We start from the raw sequence: 16,164 nt of genomic DNA, 5'->3' as shown, positions 1-16,164 counted from the left end.
GGTTCTTTTCTTGTTTAGTGCTGAAACTACCTGTATGAGGCAGATCACTGTAAGCCCTCCTGCACTGCTGTTCCCTCAGTAACGGTCTCAGTCAGGATGGTGGTGTCTTTAATTGCCCTTGTCTGGCCACAGAAGGTCACGGTGTGTGAGAGGTGAACTCCACAGGGAGTCGTTTCACAGACTGAAACCACCCTGCAGTAAAACCTGCCTAAAATAAAGCGGGGCTGTTGAAGTACAACGACCTAATCCATTTTCATTGATCTACCAGTTGAACTCTTTATAGTTCAGATGCTCAGGATGGAAAAGCAATGAGAAAGACAAAAGAGAAGTAGTGCACATGGTCGACTGTAACAGCTGAAGTAGATGGTCATTACTTGAATGGTACAATGCCTAATGGGTTTCTTAAATTTAAATCCTTTTCCTTTGTATTCTTTATAATAATTAGATTGTCTGAGGTCTGATGTTTCATGGACAGGAGTTACAGTGAGTTGCCTTTACACAGCTGTATAGTCATCTCTGAATATGCAGCCAGGTCTACAGGGAAGAGCCAGTTGATGAAATTCCCAGATCAATAAGTTGCCATCTGGACTGCCTGCCGAAGCTGTGGCTTGTCTGATTTGTACACTCTTTGGTGCCCTGCATTCAGATGATTGACTCAGGCCGGCAGATTAACTCTTTAAACTCTAAGATTATTATTCATTTATTCATCTTAAGACTTATAATTCAGTAAGTCATATAAATTATTCAGTCACTTCTGTGAAACTAATATGTAAGTTATGCAGTTATGAGAGAGACTGAAGTGTAGCCCCACAAGTTTAAGAGGTTAATACGAAATGTTTGGTATCACAGTGACTGTTTAGTGTTTGTTATTTGAGTGTTTTTAATGGTAATTGGCTGCCCTTTACAGATACACGACAGTACTGTGCACAGGTTTTAGACACCTGAGAAAAATGGAATTAAAAAGTTTGCTCAGCAAATCACCAATATTAGAATAAATACAAAAACCTGTGATTTTACATATGTCAATCTGTTCATTAAACCAAATCTCTCTTTGTGGCAGACCAGTATTATTTGTGTCTACCATCCAATAGGTGGCTAACCAGTGCTTCATGTTAAATCAGGTTGGAGCTTAACAAATCCATGCAATGGCTGGTGGCATCGAGAAATCTAGAACCACATTTTGTTCTTCAAGCTACCTTGCAAGAGCTCACATTTTTCAAAATAAGGCACTCTTGTTACTTTTTACTGTATTTATGTTTATTTCATTTCTTTTCTAATGACAAATATTGTTTATATGGGAAAAAGAACACTTATTGCCACACATGAACTAAAGATTGCTGTGAAGCAATTGAGCCAAATAAATAAATAAATGGAGACAAATAAAAAATTAGTAATTGAGACTCCATTTACCTAGATTCACATTTTCTGAGCATTGCTGTTTTGTAGAAATGTGATTTGTCCTGTCTTGTCTGTGGGTGGTCCTCAGTGTCCTTGCAGGGGGAGCACCAACGGCGTTTGTATAAGGACCTGATGAGGAACTATAACCCACTGGAGAGACCTGTTTACAACGACTCTCAGTCTCTAACTGTTCACTTCAGCTTCAGCCTCATGCAGATCATGGATGTGGTGAGTAAACATACACAAGCTCATACATGCATATTAATGAAGCACATATGGCACAAATAAAAGTCCCACTGTGGAATGGCTTTATGTGGTAAGAGATATAGTGCCCTCCAGAAGTATTTCAATGAATAATTTCACCTCACTGAAAGGTTAAATTATTCATTATTCATATTTTCAGTGTACATTCAAGTTCATAAACATTGTTCTGCCCGTCTTTATCAAGGGGGCCACTAAATCCAGTGGGTACTGTATACAGTTGAACACAGAAAACCAGAACTGTCTGATAAAAAATATCTGCCATTTATGCATTCATACCACACTGCTCAGCAATGGCAACAAAAATACTAGCCATATTGTAATAAATTTAACGTGTGAATTTTGCACAAATTAACAAACCTCACTTTCTGCTTTAGGTTTAATGCTGAAGTAAAAACACATATAATATTGTCATGGCAACATCATCTTTTCAAGGCTGCCACACTGACAGTAGCATGACATTAACATATGGTCTCAGTTATATTGTGCTGTATAAGATGAATGTTAATGTGAATTTTTATGAGGCAGCGAAATATGTTTCATCTCAGACTCTCAGATTTGCTCTCTCACAGCCCACTCTCTGTCTCTTCATTTCTCTCTCACACTTTTTATCAGAAATCACAATTGGAGTCTGTTTACAGGCCAATTACCACTAGCATGTCAGCATTTACTACTGTGCTGAGCATGGTCCACCACTCAAATAATATCTGGTCAGCAGCGGCCCTCAGAAAGTGACCAGTGATGAATAGATAGAAGTCAGGCGATGTCTGTTATTGAACCCCTGTATAGTGGACCTCAAAATGGCCAGTGAGTGGCAGTACAAAGTAGGTGCTGAGTATTTAAATGTAGGTCTATATATATATATATATATATATATATATATATATATAGTATATAGCTGTGCAAAAGCTTGGGCACCCTTTGCCAAATTACAAATATTCCTTTTTTGGATTTTTGAAGTAAAGAAAACACCTTTTCATTCAACTATTTTTAAAAATAACATTTTTGCAAATGTTACTGCACATTTTGTATTTTTGTAAAAAAAATTGTAATTAAGGTATGTGCTGAAGTTTGGATACCCTACTAGTCAGTATACACCCCCTTGGCAGAGATCACGGCTCACAAATGCTTTTTTAGTCTTAATATTCTTGTTTTAGAAATTTCCACCCACTCTTCATTGCAGAACACTTCTATTTCTACAGTACTGTTGGGCCGTTTCGCATGCATAGCGTGTTTAAGATCTACCCACAGATTTTCAATGATGTTCAAGTCAAGGTGACTGTGAGGGCCATTCCAAAAGGTTCAGCTTGTGTTTCTAGAAGAAGTTCATGGTGGATTTTGTGGTATGTTTTGGATCATGGGCCTGTTGTAGAAGCCAGCCTCTTTTCCGTTTCAGTTTCTTGACTAACAAGTCCTAATATTGATAACTTAAAGAAACTGTGCATTAGCATTTGCGGTTAAATTTTATTTTTTCAAATAGTTTTCAATAGCCAGTTATCCAGATATGCCCAAACCTACAATTGTATAAAGTAAATAGATAGATAATTATCTTGTTCAAATCCCATCCCCCCATCATTACTAGTTTATTAATAGATAATTATCTTGTTCATGCCCCATCCCCCCCCCTTTTTATCAGTTTTTTTCTGTGAAAGGTCTGTTTTAGGCCTTAGAACGATATGCTATGACATGTCCTCATCCAGTAAACAGTATTTAGTGTCTTGTCATGGACCATCAATGTCATAATTTACTATTAAATTGGGAAAATAAAAATAGAGCATTCTAGGGGTTTAGAACCAGCCTACGGTTTGATCTTTGTGTACATCAGGTGTTCATTTTGGACAGATTTTATGCTGTGTTTTGACTGAAATGAGATGCTTGTGTAGCTCCCTCCTGATCTGAACACACCACACAAAATCTGAATCACATGCAATTAGACACAATTCACCAACCATGGAGTTCCCCTCCCTTTCAGCTGCTCCAGTTCTAAAGGGGAACAAGCATCATGATTGCTTGCAACAGTGAATGAGACTATCAAAATCTCTCCATTTGGCCTGCTATTCTAATGGACATCGTTCTGTATTTTTGCCATATTACTCTAACAGGATTTTATTCTGTGTTATTTACTTATTAATTATAACATGAGAATTCCACGCATGAATACACGGTTCTTGTTTTTAAGGTGAATGCATGGTCAGTTCAGTTGTTTGAACTGTTTTCACACCGAAACCCAAAAATACACAGAGGTCTGCAGCACCCACCCACCTATCTCAGTCTGATTACAGCTGACAGTAAAAAATGTGTAATGGGGCTGAATGTTTACAGTGCAAACATGATTGCTAGTATACATTTAACATGACCGCTTCTAGAAGGTTTTCAGTACAGAGAAATGCAGCTACAACATCAGCACATTCTTCTAAAGTACTGAAGAAAACCAGAATGTTATTGGTGGTGTTAGGATTAAAATTGCTGATTGTAGCTTAGATAAGAGTGGTGCTATGATCATTATCCTCACTTTCCAGACAGTAGCATCAGCTGGATTCACTGCACCAATGAACTGGCATAAGCCCTGCTCTTTTGGAGTGAGCGAACCATTCAGATTCAGCTCATATCACTTTCATTTGGCACCAGACCACAATCGAAATACCTCAAAACTGATCCTCTCTGAGTCAAACGTTTTTTCCATTTGCAAGATGGAAATACCAATATGGTCTTTTAGTGCTGTAAGCTAGCAATTTTGCATACCATTCTGTGACTGTGTGTGTCAGAGCCAATCAAATTCCACTCCAATAAGGTGTAACAGTGTAGAGAATCATCTGGCCCTCATGCCTATAACACTACAGCCAGTGTGAGAAAGGTTCCAGTTGGTAAGAGTGAATGCTCAGCATGATCTTAAACAAACCTTGTTGACCCTAATTTTGAGGTCTGTGAATTTCTTTTTGTGAAAGAACAGAAAGTACCCAAGTAATCAAAAAGCCATTCCACAGAAAAAAATCAAAACATTTTATATCAAACATTAGTTTTTTTTTGTCCACTTACCCTTGATTATAATGAGACTGCAAAATTTCATTTCAATCAGTATGCATATTGAGGCTGCGACTTCACAACTCTCATCATACTTTCCTTTTGATATTTTTAAGTGATTTTTACTCTGGCACTTTTTATCTGACAAATTGCATGGTTATGTTTTCCAGGATGAGAAGAATCAAGTTTTGACAACCAACATCTGGTTACAGCTGGTAAGCTCTCATTCTTTATTCATATTTTCAGAGGATTTGTTGAGCATTCTGGAGAATAAAAGCTTCATACCTTTTTTTCATAATTGATGATTTTATTATATGGTACACCATTTTTTTTTCTCACATACTACAAAATTCAGTTTCTGTGCTGGGCCTTCGATGTCACTGAGATTTGTATCAATAATAGTTTGGTCCAAGTTTTTGTCAATTGTAGTATCTTCATATGGGGTTAAAGTGGGATTTCGGAGGTAGGTGAGCCCAATTTTTTCCATGGCTGTGCACAATGTGGGAACAACATTTTTTCAATTTATATGGCATTATGTGCAGTTCTCAGCACGGATATCATGAAAAGTATTTTTCAGGTTATGACATCATGAAAATATCGTCTGATTGTTTTCTGACAAAGTTACACTAAAGCCTTTAATTAGGCAAAGTGAACTGTCTCAAACCATAATGCCACCCATCTGACATCAGTTACTTCAGGTTTAATAGGATAAATAACAGCAAATAATATAGCCTTCTTAGTTTTAAACAGATTTATTTAGTACAGCAGGAAAGATTTGATGCGGGCTTACAGATTTGTGAAGTTCTGTAGAATGATGCAAGGAGGACGAATTAACTGTTTAAAGCAGCGCTGTCCAAAGTGGAGCCCGCCACCAACAGTTGGCACGTGAGGACATTTGATTCGGACCGCCAAAGAGTCAGAGATCCCAAATCCTACTCTCTCACCCAACGAGAGCAGAAACATATCACCCCTGTCCAAAAAAAAACATATTGTCATTTTTGTTGGTCTTTCCACATCATTTGATCACAGCAGTTGTCCCATACATTGTGTAAAAATTTGTGATCAATAGAAAAGCTCCAAAATCACGTTAAGACCAATTTTGCCTTCTCCTGGAAAGTTTTAGAGATCCTTTTTTCAGCAGCAATATTTTTATTCTACATATAACTTATTAAATTCTAATTTTTTTAAAGAAAAATCTATTTTTTTTGTGTGTTTTAGTAACAAAATGGAGTGTAATATTGCATGCTGACTTGCCAAGACAAAATATTTCAATGTTAAATGTTTCAGTCGATTTCACAAAGAATGTTTTAAAAAGATGTACGTTTCCATCAAGTTACAGTGCCAGAGCTTAGCTGTTTTCCGTTCACACAAACCACGGGTGCCAGAGCTCCTCTCCAGTGTTCTCCAGCCCAGTTTAACCTGTTTATATATGAACATAGGGGAATTGAATGCAGATCAGAATTCTTACCCTGATATTCTTAATGTATATGTATTTATGACCTGTGTTCAGTTTCTGCACCTTGTGCCAGGAAATATACAGCAGGTCAATGGAGACACTGATCCAAGATTAGGTAATTTGGACAGATTCTTTCAGTCCAAGCACTATTGGCAAAGTAAGAGTAGCTGCATTAGGCAAATGAACAAAGTTTCTGGTCATTACGGATTACATTGAGGCCAAAAGGGACACTGTTTTGTTGGACTCTACAAAAAGGGTGAATTAAACATCCTAAAAACTGTAGGATGAGCGGTCTCTCATTTTTTCTAGAGCTTGACTTGCTAATGCTCTAAATGAATTGACTCCTCTTTCCTCAGCATTTGACCCAGATAAGAAGCCAATTGAGGAAAATTGCACTGTAAACACTTCTATGCACTTCCAAGCTCCACACGCTTCTGAAAGATGTTGTTTTGGTGTGAATCTCTTTACGTAGGATCAGAGAAATGCATGCAAATGAAGTGTTTTGATTTTCCAGCACTTTGAATGCTTTGAATTCTCTGTCACCTGCAGTGTGGCTTCAGACTTCAGCCTGCCACTCATTCCTTCTCTGGGCAACTGCAGGAGTTTATTATTCGTGTGAGCAAATGTATATACACACGCATTTATACTCACACGTTCAGGAATACATTTTGTTTATGGCTGCAGTTTTTAAATGATACAGTGGCTCAAATTTAATTACTTTGTTATCAGTGCTCCTCTGGGTTTGTGAAAAAAACCTCCAGGATCCCCACCATCTTTAAAACTGCCTGTAAAAAAATTAAGCTAATGCAGCTTAGCTTCTGTTATCTTTTCTTCTCTTGCTCTCCCTGTCTCTCTCTCTCTCTCTCTTTCTCTTTCTCTCGCCATTAAGGTTTAATCCCTAGAGCCTTTCTCTCCTGCAGCCCTTTTAAACTCGCCTCTAGACTAAAGTACTCTTTCAGTTTGATTTTGCTGCACTCTGCCAAAATTCACCCCTTGTGCAAAAGTTTTCTTAACTCAGTCAGTGAACCGTACAGCCTGTGAATGTTTTGAGAAGTGAGCACTTCTCTCTCTGGTTTCTAATAAGGTTAAGCTGCTTTAGGCCTAGAGGTTTATATATCTTTTATTCCTCAAATGTCAGTCATTTGAAATGTTTCATACAGGAATGTAGAGAATGATGATTTTGCAGGGCTCTGTTAGAAAAGGGGCCATTGCTAGGTATTATACAAGTATTTAACCTTGAGTAAAATAATGACTGAAGCAGAAGTAAAAGTACCTTCCCACATAAATAGAAGTACAAAAGTATCAGGTCAAAAAACTACTTAAGTACTGAGTAACTGACAGAACTGCAGTTGAACTTGGTGTTAAATTTCAACATCTACTAGGGTTGGGCAGTATAAAAGTAATAAGGTATATGGCAGTATTTAAAACTTATATTCCAAAATTATGGTGTGAATGACTGAATAAACACATTCCACTCTTGTATTTTAGAGGGGCTCACCGATCAGTGGTGTAGGAATTTACTGATAGGTGGTACTGTTAGAAAGAGAGTAAAAACCTCATGATAGCAGCTCAACTACAGCTTGCTAAGCCACATACCACACAACACACTCAGTTTCAGCCTTCACTCTAAAGACCATAACACACTGAACACGATGTGAACACACAACACAAAAATGTGAAATTGCAGTGCAGACACAATATTAATTTTGCTGTGTTGTTCACACCACAAAAAACAAACTAGCAGAACACCTACTAAAAAGATCTCCTTTGCTTGTTTGTGTAGAAGTACCCCTGTTGCGGAATCCTGCATTCAAGCAGGCTGCTACAGTAAACACTAAAACCTTTAGCTGGTGGGCACGGAATGGGCAAACCATTTGCAGGATGCTTTCCACTTTGGAAAAGCGAGAGAAAATGGAAAGTGTCTCTGCTTCATTTAGAAGATAAAACTTCGAGTGCTGAGCAAATTCAGTTCGAGCTGCTTTTGGAAATGCAGCTCCACACAAGACGAAGCACAAAACAAACAGGCTGAATGTTTCCAAGTGCAAATAAGATCTCCTTTGCTGCTCATAGAACAACCAAACTGTGACAAAAAGTAGGCCAACGCAAGTTTGCATTTTGGAAATGTGAAAGTTGAATGGAGAGCTTCCATGAATTCCATGCTGATCTAAGCTGGTTTAAGCTGGTTTATTCTGGTCTAGTGCTGGTTTTACTAGTCACCCGGTATGGTCATGCTGGTTGACCAGCGTATCAGCATCCAAAGCACAACATATGCTGTTTTTTCTGCTGATCAGCATAAGCTTCTATTGCTGCTCACCAGCATCCAAAACACAACATATTCTGGTTTTGCTGGTGACCAAACATGCTGGTCTATGCTGTTTTTTCTAGCAGGGTTCTTCCACATATAACCTTAACTTGGATGCTTGGAAGTTCCATTTGCTCGTACACGGTGGATGCATCATCTTGGTTGTCGCCATGCCAACAGAATTAGCCAGTTAGCTATGGTTAGCCAGAACTTAACATGTTCTGCACTGAGCAAAGCTGTTAGCATGTTAGTTAAGCTAATGCTACCCAGCTCCTGTCTCTAGTTAGCAGCACTGTTTAACATTCTCAGTTGTTATATAGTTGTTATATCATGTGAAGCAGTAAGTACACCCCATGAAATGTTTCCATAATGTGGACTAATTGTATTTGATCTTCAGTTAAACAGTAGATTTAACTGGCTCAGTAACTTATGCTGCTCCCTTTGACAGGACCAACTTTATCTAGGCGTTTCCTGTAACTGTCTACCATTTTATGACATCTATGAGACATTTTTGCGCTTTCCTCCATGCTGAATAATTTCAGCTGTGCAGTGTTTGAGGGGTTTCTTGCATGTACAGCCTGTTTCAAATTCCCCCCACAGCATTTAAATGGGATACCAATCTGGGCTTTGATTAGGCCAATCCATATCCCTCCATCTTTTCCTTTTGAACCATTCCTTGGTGGATTTTCTTGTATATTTGGGATCATTATCCTGTTGGAAGGTCCACATTTTCAATTTTTTTTTACATTTGATGTCACATTCTCCTCAAGCACTGTCTGCTATGAAAGATAATTGCCAGCCCCTGAGGCAGCAAAGCAGCCAGATGTTGTACAGAAGAAACCATCTAACTTACATGCAAGTTAGATGGTTTGGCATTTATTGAATAATGGCTTGAAAATTACATGGTGCTTATGTAAGCGAACTCCTCTTCCTGTTGTCAATCTTGAAATAACGCAGGAAAAGATGGAAAAACAAAGTCATAAACTTCACTTACTACACAACCTCTGCCCCATCTCTTTTTTTCCCCTCTCTTTTGGGATTCTTCTGTCCTAAAATAAAATGCTGAAGCTCCAAAGTCAGGGGTGTTACCAGTCTTAAAGCAGTAGAGATGTTGTCACCAACAAAACACAATGAAATTAAACACAAAAAGGAATTAGTAACTAAATATATATTGCTAAAATGAATCTGAGTCAGAAATAGATTCCTTTACTCACTAATATACTTGAGTAGAAGTAAAAGTATTATATGAAAATACTCAGAAGAGAAATTAATATTTTACTTAAGTACCTGTACCTTAGTAAATGTAACAAGCTCCTTTTTCTACCTTCTTATTAATAGCATCTACTTCTTTAACTCGACACTTGCTTGTACAATGATGGCTTTCTCTTGCTGAATTGATAGGTGTGTGTAGAAGTGCCTCTGATTCAGTATGCTGGCTTCAAGCAGGCTGCTACAGCAAATGCTAAAACCATTAGCTGGAGGGCACAGCAGGAAAACAGGATTATGAAACTGACTATATAGGCCAGCCATGTGCTTTCGCACTAAGATACGTCCGCCATTATACTTCATGATCAAATTTAGGCAGCTGTCTTGCGCTCAGAGAATGAGCCATTACAAAAAACAACTGAGCTTCTCCAGAGCCTTTCACCAAACAGCATGCCAGACACACATTATGTAATTAGATATTATATTAAAGAAATTGACTTGGACCAGACCACTGCCTAGACTGATTTCTCAAACTGATTCTAATTTATGAGGGTGGACTGAGGTCAGCCTTGAGGTCACAGTGCCCACGACTTTCTCTATTCTGATCCATCAGATCTCCTGCTAATGCAAATCTATAGCAGCCTGCACAGGACTTTTGGTTGTGGGATAATCTTTGTCTTTTTTGATTAGAAGTGTTGACCTTTTGCATTTTACTTACACTTTTCTTTATTTACATATTTATAGCTCATTTAAGTTTCATATAATTTTAATGTTCATTGCTAAAAATGTATTCAAGCCAATATAGATTTAAATGCAAAACTATCCTTTCTGAAAAATCTGTCCTTCTGCTAAATGTGAACAGCGCACTGTCACTGCATTAACACAACCTTAACCTCAAAGACAGAGTCAAGAGTTTTTGACATGCCTGCGACAATGTACAGTATTATTAGAAGATATACATGTAAAATGTGACTCCTAACAACTGTGCAAGGCCTGGTAGACCACCAAAACTTCAGATGAACAGTGCTTAAAGCTTTCATCCACAGGTGCTTCTATCCATCCCTCCACTGTGAGATGTACAATGGACTGGCCATCCCAGAGCCAAGTGCTCAACATCAGTGAATGTGTTTGGGTTTATTTGGATCATGAGAAGCAGAAAATGCAACCAACTTCTAAAACTGAACTTTGAAGGTCTGGAAGAAAACACTGCAGATTTCTTGAAAGCAAATCTCCTGAAAAGAATGGAAGATGTAATGAAGCCAAAAGATAGACACACTAAATTCTGAATAAATTATATTGTATTCAATTGTTGAGGCCTCTGGGTAACTTTATGTTAAATAAATGTTTTTTGCTTTTTTTTCCCTGACACTAAAGGTGAATTACATTTGAGGGGGAAATGGGATAAATAAAAGGTGGTCTGTGACTTATGCACAGTACTATAATTAAACTTTGTCATGTTTGTCACTATGATTTGACTGTAGAAACAGTCAGAGTCAATGAAAAAATGTTGTTGTGAACAAGATATCTTTCCCTGGCTTTACTCTTTGTACAGGCTGTTGGTCTCTGCTGCATCTTTATCTTTGATACAGATGCTACACATTTGTTGTTGATTTCTATAACCTGTAATGTTCCTTTCTTTTTGCCTCCTCAGTACTGGGTGGACTATTACCTGCAGTGGAACATGACTGACTATCCTGGTGTGACCAATGTGAGGTTTCCTGATAATCAAATCTGGAGGCCAGATATTCTGCTCTACAACAGGTACAGCAGCACAGCATCTGCTCCATAATCAAGCTTAACCCATGCAAGATCAGATAAAAAAACAGCATAAGAAGGGAAGAATCCTAAACATGCTTTTTTTATGTAAATACACTCTCAAGCTGACCAATGAGGATACCTGTAGTGTCATCAGTGTTACAGTTAAATTGATTCAAATTAAGATTAAAAATTACTCAGTAGATGTTCAGTTCTCCGAAAGCTTCTCAGACTGCTGCAGCCTCCTTTAATTGTGCTCATTTTAATAAGTCGTAGAATTGGAATGATCTGGTCTCCATTTATCCTTTTTTAAAGAACTGGGTCATTTCTATTACAACCTTTTTATGTTTACTATCGCCCAAAGGGTGCAGCAAGAAATTACTTTGAAATTGAAATTGGAAAATGCATAAATCTTTATTGTATTCCTGTCTATTGGTTTCCATTTTAAAGGAATAGCTAATGATAGGTTGGATCCATAGGCGTGCCAAAAGGTATTGATGAAAGTGGTTTATGGTAAGGTTTTAGGTTTAGAAGCAAGATGCTCTAATTAGATTGCAGTTCTCTTAATTATATTCTAGTTTATGGCTGTTTTACCATCTGTACGTTTTTACACAGTATTTCCCGTTGACCTGCTCTGCCCTACTCAGGCTGTCTGCGGTCTTTGAAAATGAATAAACAGGACTGCTGTGGCCTGCGTCAGATGATTATGCCTTTCCATTTTATTTTTTATATCTGTCAGAAATGTGGAAAGTTAGATGGAGGGATGATAACACAGACGAACAGAGGAAGGCATCGGAGGTGGATTTGTGCTTCTCCTCTGCTTGTTTTCCTTACTTGGTATTTGTCCCTGCGTGCGTATGTATTTTATTTGTGTCGAAACGGCTGATGCTGCTCTTTCTGCTTCTGCTCTGAGGCACGTAGATGCGGCAAGCTCCTGCTGTTGCATCATGACTTCAGTGAAGGACTTGTGTCTGCTGTATCTGCTTTGTGATGCTCTAGACAGTAATGATTTAACCTGCAGTCTCAGAGTCTGAGCCAGATAAGTGGATCAACGGCATCAGAAAACTTTATGACCCTGTTTGCCAAACTGAGGCAGCAAGGTTAGATTTTTGTGTTTGCCAAGTACTAACTCTGATTCTCCTGTGTTTTTTCACAGTGCTGATGAGAGGTTTGATGCTACTTTCCATACCAATGTGCTGGTCAACTCATCAGGTTACTGCCAGTATCTACCACCAGGTAAGCTGCTGATGACTTCTCACAAATGTCACTGATGTTAACTGACGTTACTGGACCTTATTCGTCAGTTTTGTTGAAAGAGTGCAGATTTGACCTCTCTGAATGACATGAACACCTGATGAATCAGCTTCTGTGCATGGAAGCAAGCACCCACACACCAGTGACCAGTAACACTCAAAGACATGCATAAATGGTTCTTCACTTTGATAGAAAAAAAACAGTTGTATATAATTATTTAACAAAACCTTTAATAAATGGTTCTGTAAAGCACTAAAAAAGGTTCCACTATTGCTATATGCCAAAGAACCCTTTTTCAGTACTATGTAGAACCTTTATTGCTAAGGGTGTATGAGATAGCTTACCTAGTGCATTAGAAGCTATGTTTTGTTTTTTTGGGTGGTAGTTACTGTAGTACCACAAAAGCACAGTGCAATATGTTTTTAAAAGCAATTGTCACTGTCCAAGGAAAAACCTCTATTTTTGTTGCTCATTTGAACATGGCAGATGTCCTCTACATTGTATGAAACTTTCATGATGGACCAGTAGAAATGCTCCTAAATCTCTTTAAGTTACATTAAAAGTTAAGAATCTTTTTGCCCTCTCTTGTAAAATTTTATTTTGGAAATGCATGCTTTATGTTTTTCTTTGGACAGCAGCGATATGAAGAGTTTAATTCCAAAATGCTGTATATCCTTTTTTAACAATTTTGGACGGAATGGGTTGACGTTTAATAGATAACACATTGTTTCTTTAATAAAGGTGATATTAATGATAGCATTGATATTTCACGTATGTGTAGAGCCCATTCCCAACAACATGTATCATAAAAAAATCTTGAAAGTAGTCTATAATGCTTTTTGGAACAAAACCCATTTATGTAGGCACAGCATTTGTTTGTATCAGTATGCATGTAAAAAATAAGTATTTGTTTATCCATCTGTCTGATGGAATAGACATTTGGGTTCTATAGATTTGGTGGAATAACCTAATACAAAATACAGTACAATACAAAAATATGCAAAATACAAAATGCTATTCAAAATTACTCATAACCTATTTTCCATGAGTTTAAATGAGTGAAAATGAATGAAGTGTATGAAGCAATCTTAGCAAGTACTGAAATTGTGCATGGACTTAAATTATAAAAAGGACCATGGACTTCAGCATTGGAAATACAAGACATTTTGGACTAAAAATGATGTCCTCTTACCTGCCAATAACCAATATAGTCAGTAAATTGCACCTGTGCAAGGACCAGTATCAAACAGTAGTACTGGTGCACCCTTAACATTTCTTTCCTTTCCCAGACATCCTCTGTTAATCTGTGCTCGTCTTTTTGGATTAATGTCTTTCTATACTTATTCAAGTTAATCTGTCCTAATTCATTCATACACACAACGGGAAAGATGTGCCTCTGATAATCAGAATGCAGCCTCAGGTTCCAGGTAATAGGGTAGCCTGGTCCCTAAACACCAGAGAGCTGATCTGAACCCTCTATTAAAAGAGCAGTAGCACTGCTTATAGTCACTTCAGCTGCTCTCATTGTGCATGGAGTGGTTAAAAGTGTGAAGTGTCTGCTTTGAGAGTATTTATATAATTGTTATGTTTACATAAAGAAATTCTTTGCAAACAATGGTTGCCTAAAGTCGTAGATTAATAGTCGTATGGATGCTGGGTAGCTTCCCTGGCGATGTCTTGCCAGGCCCTGTAATGCAGTCATTGTCAGTTCCCGCATGTTCCAGGGACTTTTTTGCATTCAGTCTAATTGGCATAATTTTCTTTTTAATTGACCTGCCATGTTTGGAATATGAACTTTGCTGATGAGTCATTTCTGTTGCTATACTCACCAGGGCCTTGTTGTTTTCTGTATACTAAACAGTTCGTATGCTTTATATATTTTCTGCCTTATCAGAGACTGATTTGTCCTGACAATGATACATTGATTGATACAGCTGCAGAAGATTCCACAGGCAAATGCCAAATCTAGAGTCAACTCTAGACCTTTTGTCACAGCTGGCCAAGAAACAGCTGGGAAGCCTGTCCAATTACTTATGGAAGGACTGTGTACAAAAATGTCTGCATTTATTACATGGTATCTGTCCGGAATGAACATACATACCCTCACATTAAAGCTCCAGGTCTTCACTTTAACTTTGTAGTCCAGTTGTTTCTTCTTCATGTTGATGTAATAGCTAGCAATAATAACTTAAGGCAGTTACTGTACAAAAACTTATTCTTTGCCAGCGTCATACAAATCCAGTGTAATGCAGTGCAAAGTGTGAAATGTTTTGCTGCATAGATCTTGGAGGTGTATTGCATTACTTGCACTTGTAAATTATTAATCAGCCACACAATTTTACTCAGTGAAGTGCAAATCAGTGTGTACTTAGACATGACTAAACAGTGCTGTATGCTAATCAACCTTTCCAAACCTTAACATTCAAAATATGTTCTGCTTTGCGTTAATGTGTTCTGACATACTGGTATTTGAATGGTGGCTATGTGTTGATGCAGGGTATGCTAGATAAATACATGGTGTGAGTTCAGCTCAAGATGAAATTGTGGCTTATACACCTTTTCAGACTATTCTGGGTGTTTTTGGCTGTTGTAAATAAGTATGTTGAGTGTTTAACAAAGATGTACTCATCTGGCTTTGCTTTATTTGTTTAGTATGTTTCTATCATACAAACAATAACATTGCCAAGTATGACCTATATTATTTATCCAGTATGTAATGTGGTCACCACTCTAACATTAATCCAGTTTATGACCTTTAAGAATATCATTAAGATCTCAGAGTTATGGCCGGTCTGGGACAGAATCATTTAATTGGACACAGTTGTAATGTCAGTGTTGAACTCACTAGTGCTGACCTTGGATCAGTGCACACACGTTCTTAAGCAGAGATGTCAAAGTTCAATCCTACAAGGCCACAGTGCAGTGTTTTCACCATTTCTACACAATTGATTCAACCTATCAGATGTATGTCAAGCCCTTCACACTGTAAGCTTAGTTAGAGCAGTGAAACATTCAAATTGAACAGCGCTGTGGGTCTTCACAACATGAGTCTGACACCCCACTGAAGTGTATTGAGTAAATGTCAAGACATGCTTCACAACAGATTATGATTCAGAGGACTTAAGTGCCGTGTAGGCCCTCCGGCTCAGCTCTTTTGCCGGTGTTGTCACTATGGTGCCCCCTGGGCTGCTTATCTCTACATTGCCGTAGAGGTTTTTACCTGTCACCTCTCAGCCCACCTTTACGCACTCATAAACACAATCACTGTGACCTCTATCCTCAGCTTTTTGCTGAGAGTGCTGCTACGAAAAAAAGTCCCATTGCAGACAGAAATCAATGTCTGCGCAAACGCCACCATTACTCCCTGACAGAAAGTGCTTCCATGAGGGAGGAGCATGACGGGATGCAGGCAAATGAGTAAGTGTTTGCGATAGACACTGAATACCCAGGGGTTATTGAGAAGGTTCTGGAAGCCCTTATTGCTTTGGGAAAGTAATGCCGGAGAGCAGGA

General features: G+C 38.1%; 1 protein-coding gene across 1 annotated transcript in view; it reads left to right on the top strand.

The window, feature by feature from the left end:
• The window catches only part of LOC118811827 (neuronal acetylcholine receptor subunit alpha-7), a 35,941-nt gene that overhangs the window by 1,887 nt on the left and 17,890 nt on the right, over positions 1 to 16,164 (top strand). The window contains exons 2-5 of the mRNA XM_036576355.1: positions 1,487 to 1,626; positions 4,851 to 4,895; positions 11,296 to 11,405; positions 12,556 to 12,635. Of these exons, the coding sequence (XP_036432248.1) occupies positions 1,487 to 1,626; positions 4,851 to 4,895; positions 11,296 to 11,405; positions 12,556 to 12,635 (375 nt within the window). The remainder of the gene's footprint in view (positions 1 to 1,486; positions 1,627 to 4,850; positions 4,896 to 11,295; positions 11,406 to 12,555; positions 12,636 to 16,164) is intronic.

This window comes from Colossoma macropomum, unplaced genomic scaffold (assembly GCF_904425465.1).
Source record: "Colossoma macropomum unplaced genomic scaffold, Colossoma_macropomum, whole genome shotgun sequence".
Classification (NCBI taxonomy): domain Eukaryota; kingdom Metazoa; phylum Chordata; class Actinopteri; order Characiformes; family Serrasalmidae; genus Colossoma; species Colossoma macropomum.
The sequence above is the reverse complement of the archived record's forward strand: the minus strand, read 5'-3'. Positions and strand labels throughout refer to the sequence as shown.